At 43.3% G+C, this 12,979-nt stretch overlaps 1 protein-coding gene across 1 annotated transcript in view; it reads left to right on the forward strand.

Moving 5' to 3' along the window:
- Positions 1-12,979, forward strand: part of PTPN14 (protein tyrosine phosphatase non-receptor type 14) — a 186,664-nt gene that overhangs the window by 118,687 nt on the left and 54,998 nt on the right. Inside the window, exon 4 of the mRNA XM_069544951.1 lies at positions 11,763-11,860. Within this exon, the coding sequence (XP_069401052.1) occupies positions 11,763-11,860 (98 nt within the window). The remainder of the gene's footprint in view (positions 1-11,762; positions 11,861-12,979) is intronic.

Genomic DNA, 12,979 nt, shown 5'->3' on the forward strand with positions numbered 1-12,979 from the left:
GCAGGTCAGGTGGTCTGGTATTCCCATCTCTTTCAGAATTTTCCACAGTTGATTGTGATCCACACAGTCAAAGGCTTTGGCATAGTCAATAAAGCAGAAATATATGTTTTTCTGGAATTCTCTTGCTTTTTTTGATGATTCAGTGGATGTTGGCAATTTGATCTCTGGTTCCTCTGCCTTTTCTAAAACCAGCTTGAACATCTGAAGTTCATGGTTCATGTATTGCTGAAGCCTGGCTTGGAGAATTCTGAGCATCACTTTACTAGCGTGTGAGAAGAGTGTAATTATGCGGTAGTTTGAGCATTCTTTGGCATTGCCTTTCTTTGGGATTGGAATGAAAACTGACCTTTTCCAGTCTTGTGGTCACTGCTGAGTTTTCCAAATTTGCTGGCATATTGAGTGCAGCAGTTTCACAGCATCATCTTCTAGGATTTGAAATAACTCAACTGGAATTCCATCACTTCCACTAGCTTTGTTTGTAGTGATGCTTTCTAAGGCCCACTTGACTTCACATTCCAGGATGTCTGGCTCTAGGTGAGTGATCACACCATCGTGATTATCTTGGTTGTGAAGATCTTTTTTTACAGTTCTTCTGTGTATTCTTGCCACCTCTTCTTAATATCTTCTGCTTCTGTTAGGTCCAGACCATTTCTGTCCTTTATTGAGCCCATCTTTGCATGAAATGCTCCCTTGGTATCTCTAATTTTCTTGAAGAGATCTCTAGTCTTTCCCATTCTTTTGTTTTCCTCTATTTCTTTGCATTGATCACTGAGGAAGGCTTTCTTATCTCTCCTTGCTGCTATTTGGAACTCTGCATTCAGATGCTTATATCTTTCCTTTTCTCCTTTGCTTTTCGCTTCTCTTCTTTTCACAGCTATTTGTAAGGCCTCCTCAGACAGCCATTTTGCTTTTTTGCATTTCTTTTCCATGGGGATGGTCTTGATCCCTGTCTCCTGTACAATGTCACGAACCTCTGTCCATAGTTCATCAGGCACTCTATCTGTCAGATCTAGTCCCTTAAATCTATTTCTCACTTCCAGGAGAAATAATGTATAATCATAAGGGATTTGATTTAGGTCATACCTGAATGGTCTAGTGGTTGTCCCTACTTTCTTCAATTTAAGTCTGAATTTGGCAATAAGGAGTTCATGATCTGAGCCACAGTCAGCTCCTGGTCTTGTTTTTGCTGACTGTGTAGAGCTTCTCCATCTTTGGCTGCAAAGAATATAATCAATCTGATTTCAGTGTTGACCAGCTGGTGATGTCCATGTGTAGAGTCTTCTCTTGTGTTGTTGGAAGAGAGTGTTTGCTTTGACCAGTGCCTTCTCTTGGCAAAACTCTATTAGCCTTTGCCCTGCTTCATTCCATATTCCAAACCCAAATTTGCCTGTTGCTCCAGGTGTTTCTTGACTTCCTACTTTTGCATTCCAGTCTCCTATAATAAAGAGGACATCTTTTTTGGGTGTTAGTTCTAAAAGGTCCTGTAGGTCTTTATAACACTGTTCAACTTCAGCTTCCTCAGCGTTACTGGTTGGGGCATAGACTTGCATTATTGTGATATTGAATGGTTTGCCTTGGAGACGAACAGAGATCATTCTGTCGTTTTTGAGATTGCATCCAAGTACTGCATTTCAGACTCTTTTGTTGACCATGATGACTACTCCATTTCTCCTGAGGGATTCCTGCCCGCAGTAGTAGATATAATGGTCATCTGAGTTAAATTCACCCATTCTAGTCCATTTTAGTTCGCTGAATCCTAGAATGTCGATGTTCACTCTAGCCATCTCCTGTTTGACCACTTCCAATTTGCCTTGATTCATGGACCTAACATTCTAGGTTCCTGTGCAATATTGCTCTTTACAGCATCGGACCTTGCTTCTATCACCAGTCACATCCACAGCTGGGTATTGTTTTTGCTTTGGCTCCATCCCTTCATTCTTTCTGGAGTTATTTCTCCACTGATCTCCTGTAGCATGTTGGGCACCTACTGACCTGGGGAGTTCCTCTTTCAGTGTCCTATCATTTTGCTTTTTCATACTGTTCATCAGGTTCTCAAGGCAAGAATACTGAAGTGGTTTGCCATTCCCTTCTCCAGTGGACCACATTCTGTCAGACCTCTCCACCATGACCCACCTGTCTTGGGTGGCCCCATGGGCATGGCTTAGTTTCATTGAGTTAGACAAGGCTCTGGTCCGTGTGATTAGATTTGACTAGTTTTCTATGATTATAGTTTGTGTGTCTGCCCTCTGATGCCTCTTGCAACACCTACCGTCTTACTTGGGTTTCTCTTACCTTGGACGTGGGGTGTCTCTTCAGGGCTGCTCCAGCAAAGTGCAGCTGCTGCTCCTTACCTTAGACGAGGGGTATCTCCTCACAGCTGCCGCTCCTGACCTTTACCCTTTTCTTAACAATAACAGTGGCAAAACAATCTGTCTTTCTCTCTTGTTCTCCCATCCTGGTAGTTTTATGGAAAAGCTTCTTCAGTTTGAGGATTTTCAGGATGGATTTTCAGGGCACCGAGAATGCCCCCTCACTCTAGATTGTCACCGTGCTACTGACCGTGCGCATGGGAAGAGAAGGGTCGATTGGACTGACATTGAACTTAGAGAAGGGAAGGGCATATGTGGCCCTCTGATGGTGACACTGCATGTGCATAGCTCGATAGGCGAACAGAGTGCTGTTACTGACCTGTTCTTAACTATGAAGGAGCATTTTCTTTCTGTCCCTGATCTCCTTGGGCACTGGGCGCAAAAGAGGTCAATCTGTGGATAGTATCTGCTGATCAGACAGCTTCAGGTGTTATTAATACCTTAACTGAGGGAAGTCTGTGTAACTTTTAATGATCTGTAATAGGGAAGTATGGTTACTCAATGCAAGGCAGTAAAGACTGTATGTAATACTGATGATGAACTCCTGTTTACTCTTTAAAAACATGTTGCATTTAGAAATAAATGCATTTAAGAGACTAGTCTGCGTCTGCTTCTGGGTATAGCCTCTCCTTTTAGGTAGGAGCCTGTAATCCGAGAACCCAGGCTCTAGATTTTACTTTTTTCCCTCAGTGCGTCTTTCAAGGTTGTCAGGGAGTAGCTAGAATGCATAGCACAGTTTCTTTCTCCTTCCTTCTGCCTCCGAGGGAGGAACGTGCAATATCCCAGAGGCTACTGCTGGGAGAAAACACAGATCTGAGTAATCCACGGGCCAAACTGTGAAACGTGTCGGGTAATGTCTTCACAGAACAGCTTCTGCGTCAGTGTTTGTCTCATACGCTGTGGCATAGATGCTCTAACAGGGGCGGGAGGGCAGCATGGTTATCGAAGCCTGGGATCATGAAAATCACCCAGCAGTGGTGTTTGTATTTTTGTTTCTCTCTCTCTTTTTAACGTGGCTGTGCTGCACAGATTGCAGTATCATAGTTCCCCAGTCAGGGATTGAACCCGGCAGTGAAAACTTCGAGTGCTAACCACTGGACCACCACGGAATTTCCTGTACTTTTATTTCTACAATACTTTTTGACTTCAGTGAAATCGATGGTTTGCCTACAATGGCTGGGAATCCGATCCCACTCTCGTCACCTCGTGGTTGCCGTGCAGAAACGGATCTCCAAGCTCTGGTCTGGGTGGTCCTGCCTTTAAGGAGCAGTATTACCTTGGACCAGTCCTTCTCCTCCCTCAATGGAGTTTCCTTCTTTAGAAACGAAAGACCTGGACTTGAGTTGTTGAAATCCTTCCGTTATTAGATCACTTAGGCTAACTCATGCTGCCACAGTGCATGACCTCCAGCTGTGTGTGGCTTTCAAAACCAAAGGCTCACCCTTCACCATCCTCCATGTCCGCTGTGTCCACTGCTGTCTTTCTCTGGGGCTCAGACTAACTGAGTAACCGTGCCTGCTTGGGTGCTGCACGTCTCACGGCAGAGGGAGGCCGAACAGGGAGCCCGACATGGGTTGGAAGGCTTCTGCTTGGAATCCGCACGCGCCGTTTGCTCCTCCACGTCATTGACCCCAGAGCTAACTGCAGAGTTAATTCGGTAAGTGGCTGTGCCTCTCTGGGAGGGGCAGCCCCGTGGCGCATTTCGGCAGACATTCAGAACAGTGATACAGACTTTTCGCCCTCCTGCCTCCACCATCCTGTGATTTTGGCCCAGGCTCTTGCCCTCGTGGGTAGAAGCCCAACCAAAATCACATCTTAATTTTATTTATTTAGTTTTTTCTAGCATAGCATGTGGGATCTTAGTTCCCTGACCTGTGATCGAACCTGAGCCCTTTGCATTGGAAGGCAGAGTCTTAACCACTGGACCGCCAGGGAAGTCCCCCCAAGTCACATCTTAAAGCTTTCAGATTTTCATGTCATTTCTGTGTTTAAGGCATTTCTGCTGAACTGGACTTGGAAAAAATATTTCATTTGTGAGAGTCGGCGGGGGGAGTACTTCAAAAGCAGCACGTACTCTGCCTCCGAGTTCTCTCGCCTCATCTGTGGTTCTGTGGCAGCGCAGTCCAAATTTCCAGGCCAACACATGGAATTTCTCAATCTGAGAAGTATCAATAGACCTGCAAGGGAAATAGGCTTGCACAAGTGCTTAGATAGAGTCCTCATATGTGAATTAAAATGAGAGACGAAAGATCTTAGCGGTACATCTGTAAACATTGAGGATAATGTTATGGGGTTTTGAAAGAGTCCTTTGATACCACTGGCAGAAGTACTGAATGCCTTATTGATTTAACTCACTGTGGAGCTTTTTTTAAAACTTTCTTTTCATAATCTTAGGGAGAGGAGGGAACATGGAAAAGTCCCTTATTTTCTTGAGTTTGTGTAGAAAATATCCTGATGCTGGGAAAGACTGAAGGCAAAAGGAGAAGGGGATGACAGACGATGAGATAATTAGATAGCATCACTGATTCAGTGGACATGAATTTGAGCAAACTCTGGGAGATACTGAAGGACAGAGGATCCTGGCATGCTACAGTTCCTGGGTGTGCAAAGAGTTGGACATGACTTAGTGAGTGAACAAAAACAAAATCAAGACAGGTGAAATCTCTAGGGATAGGTTCTCAGTGACTTCCAGTTTCCAGGTGTGATGTTTAATAGCACCAGTTACCAGGAAGCCTTTGTTACTTTACCCAGAGAAACCTGCGTTCAATCCACAAATTACTATTCTCTGGAGATTCAAAACAAAAAACTTTGAAAATAGAAATGTAACCCTTATTCAACAAGCACAATTATGTTCACTAATTCTTGGAGAGAAAGCAAAATCTTCACCTAAAAGCATTCATTGGACCTCAGCAGTCAGATGGATTATTTCCAGGTCTTTGAATATAAAAATTATTTAAAAGTTTTCCTTGTGGGCTTGGGTTTTCAAAGAGGATCCCTTTGGAAAGTTGGCAAATACTTACTTTCCTGGCACAAAGTTTGGTTTTTTTCTTTTCCCCCTCCACCCAAAGCTATGACAGGGTGGAGTGGAGTATACTTCCATGAAATTGCATGTTTCCAAAATAGGATTCGCTGTTACATTTGACTTCTGTTAGAATTGAATCTCTAATCAAAAATAAGCAAAAACCAAACACTCTAGAAATAGAACTTCAGCTCATATTCTCTAATTTGGTCTTCATATAGGATAGAATTATTATATTTTATAAAAGTGCCTTTTGAGCAGAAATGTAGCAAACAATCAATTAACAAAGTGGTTCAGATTCCATTCCCGTGTCTGTGATCTCATGTAGTAATATCCACAGTCTCAAATGGCTGTTGTACCATATCATTAACGCTATTCAGATTCTCTTGTAGTCTGGATGGCTTCCAGGAAAGAGCGCTGCATTCTTCAGCTCCTTGGTTTAGTTTCCCAGTATTAGACCACGTTTAACCTAAAGGACCAGGAAACATCCTGGTGTTCTCTTGCTAGTGGATTGGGATTCGCTGTTGCCTAGCATCGGATCTGTAATAGAACCTGCTCATGTGTTTTATAGAAGGATAATTGTAGCTGAAAGTTAGGATCAGCAAGGTAAAAATAAAATCATGACTATTGTTTAGCTGGATCCTGTGGATTATATTTCCCCAAGGTCTCAGCTGCTCATTCTTTCCTCCAGGTGATGGGCAAAAAGGCTTCTAGCTGTGGTAGCTAATGCTAGGATAATACCTTTTACAATGCTTTTACTCACTGGTTCTTAAGCATTAAACCCTTAATAGTGCACTAGAGAGAGAAACCACGACAGCAATGGTCCAGGAGATGATGAGCATCCTTGCAGGGCAGAGACTGCCTTTAGACTTCTCCAGGAACTCTTCAGCTTCTAGCCGAGTTGGACGTACAAGGAAGTGCTTAATGACTATGTGTGAATATCCATGCGCGGAGCAGAAGATGAGTTGAAACCACTTGAGCTAGGATGGTTTCATGTATTTAGAAGAATTTCAAACATTGTATGAACAGGAGGAATAGGCAAGCTTTACTCTCCCTTCCCACCTTGAAACTGTGTCTTCTGGCTTATTTGGGTTTGGGGTTTTGTGCATGTTGTTCTTGTTGTGAGATTCCCATTGTAGCTTTCTTCAATAAACATTAACATTCCTTCCTGTCCTGAGAGTCTCTTCTTGAGGTTTTGAGATGTTTCGTTTATTTGTTTTTAATATCCAATAACTTTTCTGAAAAAAGCCACGGGTGGAGGGTTCTCTGGTCATAGGCTAGTTAACACTTTTCCTTATCCCTCTTTTCTTACTCCCCTAGTTTTGAAAGTGTGGTCTTCAGATTCTAAGTAACCTTCCTTTAAAGGTCTAACTGCTTTCACAGTGAATTCTTGCCACTTGAAAGATCTTTGATGCCTAAGGACCACCTTGTTTGCCTGGGTTTCCATAGGAAGGTGTTCTGTCTGAGAACCAGCCAGGTTATCAGCATAAAAGATCTTCCACGAAAGTGTTAGTTGCTCAATTGTGTCCGACTCTCTGCAACCCCTTGGACTGTAGCCCACCAGGCTCCTCTGTCCATGGAATTCTCCAGGCAACAAGGGTGGAGTGGATTGTTGTTTCCTTCTCCAGGAGATCTTCCCAACCCAGGGATCGAACCTGGGTCTCCCACATTGCAGGTAGATTCTTTACCATCTGAGCCACCAGGGAAGACCCACCAGGTTCTAAGCATAAAAGATCTTCAGTGAAAGTTTCCCAAGCAATTCCTTAAGTCTCTTGAGGGAGAAGTTACCTTTTATGAATGAGTAGACCTTTTACTGTTTCCTGGAGAATTGGCCCAGAAGCACAAGAGAGGTGCCAGAGAAAAATCAAGAACCAGTTTGGGGACAGGGAAAGAGTGAGGCAGAGAGATACTGAGGAAAAACCCTGAAGGAAGGGTGGAGGACACCCCAGAAAACGTGGACTGTAGTTTCGCACCAGAAGAAAGCTCCCAACGCCTGTGTCTCCTTTCTTCCAGGAGATGAACCAATAGTGTACATCAATAGATTATGGTTTTAGGCATGAAACTGTTATTTAAGTAAGGGCTATAAAACGCTGGGCTTTGCTTGTATTGATACTTAATAAGGGTGCATGCTCCTTGAAGCAAAGGTGCTAGTGTAAAGCATTTTTGTTGGGGCTCTTGATTTGCTGAATGAAACCGTGGAACCTGTGACCCTTGGCACTTGCCATGTGCGGGCTGGCCGTCCTTCCCCTTGGAACAGCAGACACGCAGGCAAACAGCAGGCGTGTGGATCCCAGGAATGTATGGGACTGCCCTTCTGTGATGGTAACTTTCCTTGGGTGAAACATCTGAAAAATATGCCTGAGCTTAGGGACTTGGCTTGAGTGAACAGGGAGGAAAAATGGAAGCTAGAGGTAACATGTAACATATTTTAACTGCAGCAATTCAGGTTTCTTAGGTCTTCAGTACTTTGATCCTCTCTCATGCTGTTTCTTTTTAAATTCGTGTACAGTTACTGCTTCAAAATATTTTCATTTACTCCGATTCTCTCCTATGAAGAATGAGCAGGCGGGTCATGGCTTCCCCTTTTCCCGCCATTGTGTATTACTCCCAGAAACTCCGTCAACAAAGAAATGCACACACACACACACACACACACACACACATAAGGGTGGTATCTTCAACTTTACAGGATTTTAAAAAGCATCCTATCTAGTATTTGCTCCAAATTGTGCACACTCAGAAGCAGCAGACCGCCCCTTGAGTACCAGGAAAAGACTTTCAATCACAAGTTTTTAGATGTAACCTCTGTTCCTATTTGTTGAGATTTAGACTCCACGATGCCTTTAACCAGCTAAGAATGCAATGAGTAGGTGAGGGCAAGGCTGTGTCCTCTGAACTCAGGGTGGTGAGTGGACACAAAGATTTTTTCTACACATACCAGGGACTTGTCCCTGAAAATCAGTGAAGATACTTGTTATGTACATTAATTGATTTCAGTTCAGTTCAGTCGCTCATTCGTGGCTGACTCTTTGTGATCCCATGGATTGCAGCATGCCAGGCCTCCCTGTCCATCACCAACTCCCAGAGTTTACTCAGACTCATGTCCATTGAGTCAGTAATGCCATCCAACCATCTCTTCCTCTGTTGTCCCCTTCTCCTCCAGCCTTCAATCTTACCCAGCATCAGAGTATTTTCCAATGAGTCAGCCCTTCTCATCAGGTGGCCAAAGTATTGGAGTTTCAGCTTCAGCATCAGTCCTTCCAATGAATATTCAGGACTGATTTCCTTTAGGATGGACTGGTTGGATCTCCTTGCAGTCCAAGGGACTCTCAGGAGTCTTCTCCAACACCACAGTTCAAAACCATCAATTCTTTGGCACTCAGCTTTCTTCACAGTCCAGTTCTCACATCCATACATGACTACTGGAAAAAACATAGCTTTAACTAGATGGACCTTTGTTGGCAAAGTCATGTCTCTGCTTTTTAATATGCTGTCTAGGTTGGTCATAACTCTTCTTCCAAGGAGCAAGCATCTTTTAATTTCATGGCTGCAGTCACAATCTGCAGTGAAAATGGAGCCCCACAAAATAAAATCTGTCACTGTTTCCACTGTTTCTCCATCTATTTGCCATGAAGTGATGGGACCAGAAGCCATGATCTTAGTTTTCTCAATGTTGAGTTTTAAGTCAACTTTTTCATTCTCTTCTTTCACTTTCATCAAGAGGCACTTTAGTTCTTCGCTTTCTGCCATAAGGGTGGTGTCATCTGCATATCTGAGGTTATTGATATATCTCACGACAGTCTTGATTCCAGCTTTGCTTCATCCAGTCCAGAATTTCTCATGATGTACTCTGCATATAAGTTAAATAAGCAGAGTGACAATATGCAGCCTCGATGTGCAGCCTTAATTGATTTAGTCAGCTGATTTTGACAGGAAGTCAAATTATTGACTCACTAGTGGACCCCCTGAGAGGTAGGGAAAATAGGGGAAGGTTGGTAAAAGGGTACAAACATTTAGATAGAAGATGACTAAGAGCTGAGGAACTAATGTATAGTGTGACTGTGGCTGATAACACTATACTGTACATGTGCTCAGTCGTGTCCGACTCTTTGCGACCCCTTGGACTGTAGCCCACCAGGCTCCTCTGTCCATGGGATGCTCCTGGCAAGAATACTGGAGTGGGTCACCTTTTACTCCTCCAGGAGATCTTCCTGACCCAGGGTTCAAACCCACATCTCCTGTATCTTCTGCACTGGCAGTCAGATTCGTTACCACTGCGTCACCTGGGAAGCCCTGCTCTACTGTATAACTTTGTATAATTGTATTGAAAATTTCTAAGAGAATAAAACAATTTTTAACCAAGAAAAATGAGAATAAATAATAATATTCTCATATATATATGTATATGCTGCTGCTGCTAAGTCGCTTCAGTCATGTCTGACTCTGTGCGACCCCATAGATGGCAGCCCACCAGGCTCCCCCGTCCCTAGGATTCTCCAGGCAAGAACACTAGAGTGGGTTGCCATGTCCTTCTCCAATGCATGAAAGTGAAAAGTGAAAGTGAAGTCGCTCAGTTGTGTCTGACTCTTTGCGATCCCATGGACTGCAGCCTACCAGGCTCCTCTGTCCATGGGATTTTCCAGGCAAGAGTACTGGAGTGGGATGCCATTGCCTTAATGGACCCTGTAAAATGATTATGAACATTTTAGGTGAAAGATAAAATGGTGGTAGGAAAAATAGGTGGCTTTTCTAATAGATACTAAATTTGACTAGAAAAAATATTTAGAAAACTCAGAGTGTTGGTCTTTCTAATTTTAAGTAAACGTTTTCCCACTAGAGACTTCCCTAGTGACTCAGATGGTGAAGAGTCTGCCTACAATGTGGGAGACCCGGGTTCAATCCCTGGGTCACGAAAATTCCCCTGGAGAAGGGAATGGTAACCCACTCCAATAAGCTTGCCTGGAAAATCCCATGGGTGGAGAAGTCTGGTGGGCCTCCAAAGAGTCGGACACGACTGAGCGACTCACACACACTTTCCCACCAGAGGCTGACATGGCTGTCTTTACCCTGCCCTGTAGACTCAAGAGGAAAGAAGTAGAGAACTGTTTTGTAGAGAGAACTGGACTCTTCTTCTCAAATAGGTGCTAGGTTGACATGTAATAGGCTTCCGCAGTGGCTCAGACAGTAAAGAATCTGCCTGCCAATGCAGAAGACCTGGGTTTGATCCCTGGGTTGGGAAGATCCCCTGGAGAAAGGAAGGGCTACCCACTCCAGTGTTCTCGCCTGGAGAACCCCATGGACAGAGGAACTGGTGGGCTACATACAGTGCGTGGAGTTACAGAGGGTCAGACACGACTGAGTGACTAACAGTGCTACTGACATGTGATGATGTCCTTGATATCAGGGCAGAGACAGCAATAATTTGCTCTCAGGACTGGTTGCCTCTCTCCAAGAGAGCAGGGTTTTGGGTCACTCCTAAGTTCCCTTGGTTGACATGCTGAAGTTTTGAAGACATAGAGTTGTGGTTACCAGGAGCAAAGAAGTTGCTAGCATTTGCCAAGAATTCATGCCTAAAAAGTGTGACTGTTCTGGAGGTAGCTTGTTTTAAGAGTATATTTAAAGGAAGTGGAGTCCTGGGATGTAAAGTTTGGCATAAGGAGATTTCAAAACGCTTAGGTAATTCTAATTACGATTTTACTGGCAAGGAAACAATAGCACTCTGTTAGCTTCTGAGAACAGTGGTCTGATCTGAGGTTGATGTTGTATATGGGCACATTCTGTCTGTCTGCACTTTGCTGCTTTGAGGATGTACTTTGGGTTGGAAGGCTCAGTGTCACATTTGATTAGATTTTTATGAGTCACAGATGTGGAGGGTGAGCCTGACTCCAAAAAGCTTTATCCTGTCCATTAGCAGAATTCTAAATGATTTGGCCTGTTTGTCTTCTACCCTCTATAACCTTGGGATTTAAAAAAACAGTGTGTTCCCATAATTTTTTTTTTCAGGAATGCGCACTGTGGCGTGGCTTTGGCAGCTGTGTGTTGTGCATGTCCAGGTGTGCAAGAGTGCTCCCATCCTCAGTCTCTTGTTATGAAGAGCTGGTCCTTATCAGTAGTTCCTCCTGCTGGCCTGCCATGAAATGGTGTGATGAGAGCACTTTCGAACTCAGAGCGAAGGGGACGTGGCACCTGCCACATCAAACAAAGACAAACAGGGCAGAGGTTACTTTCCATCTTTTATAGACCTGACCTTTATCAACATCACCTGTGTATCCTGCTGTGTGCACAAGGGGTCATATCTAGAGGCATTCATGGCGTGGGAATATATTCCAAGTATGTGTTTTTAAGGTGATTTCTTCTTCTGTTTCCACAAATAGATATCAGTATTACCTGCAAGTCAAAAAAGACGTGCTTGAAGGGCGGTTGCGGTGTTCGCTGGAACAGGTGATCCGGCTGGCAGGCTTAGCTGTGCAAGGTAAGAGTGGGGACCGGTGTGTGACAATCCAGCTTGTCTTAAATGCTGGCACCACTAGCCTCTCGGAGGGAAAAGTTAAATTTACTTAAATGATCCCTTCGTAACTCTTTTTACATTTTGAGGTATCTTACATTAAAAGTGCAGAGGTAGTGACTTTTGGTGGCAGGATGGTGGATTCCTCAAAACTGTTTGCAAATTGCTCAACCTTGTATAATTTTAGTTTTTTTTGAAGAAATAGCAGCTTTCATCCTGCCTCTAATTAAAACTCCATTGCAGGGTTTGTAGACCATTTTCTTAGAATTTTTCCACTGCCCAGTGTGGTCATATTTTGTGGCTTGATGTTACGACTATGTGACTTTCTCATCAGTTTCAAGTATGAGAGCTTATGACATTATAGTGTACTTTATTCTAACAGTTAAAGAGAGAAATTTAAAGTGCAGTGTTGTAATGTGAGATAGCTAATGTGTGTTAGAGTCAATTTATCTTTCATCCTACCCTACTTACATCGATCTAGATCAATCAGACAGCTGTTTTTGTTTTTTTTTTTAATCTTCTGTAAATTTTCACACCTATTTGTGTAGCACAGTGTGTAATCTTTTACATGTATTTATACATTTTTCTTTATCGACTGGTAGCTTCATTGTCTTTAGTCATGTTAAAAACAAGAAGATAAAAGACAAGTTTCTTTTTAAAAAGAAACATGTTTCCCTTGCAGAGACTTTCCTTAAAATCAGATACCATCCAAATATACGCCGGTCAGCTGCAGAGTCCTTGCTGTGTGGATTGTTATTTTAGAAGCTGTGAACTGAACTTCTCATCCCAAACTCTGCACTAAAGTTAAACCTTCTAGATTTAAAATGCCTAAAGTGGCAGCCTTTCCTTGATAACTTTCATTCCTGGGATATTAATGGGTTAGCAGTTTGGGTTGGCCGTATGATGCTTATTAGTTAGCTTCTCCCTGTGGATTGGAAGTCTGAAAAATACGTTGTATCTCATCTGTTCACCTAAAGACTGGAAAGGGAAGGAGCAATGCCCAGACTGCATAACAGAACCATCAGTGGTTATAATTGAAAAATCAAACAGTGGAGAAGATACCCTTAAGGGGGGTGGTGCAGAGAA

Source organism: Ovis canadensis, chromosome 12 (genome assembly GCF_042477335.2).
Source record: "Ovis canadensis isolate MfBH-ARS-UI-01 breed Bighorn chromosome 12, ARS-UI_OviCan_v2, whole genome shotgun sequence".
In the NCBI taxonomy this organism is placed as follows: domain Eukaryota; kingdom Metazoa; phylum Chordata; class Mammalia; order Artiodactyla; family Bovidae; genus Ovis; species Ovis canadensis.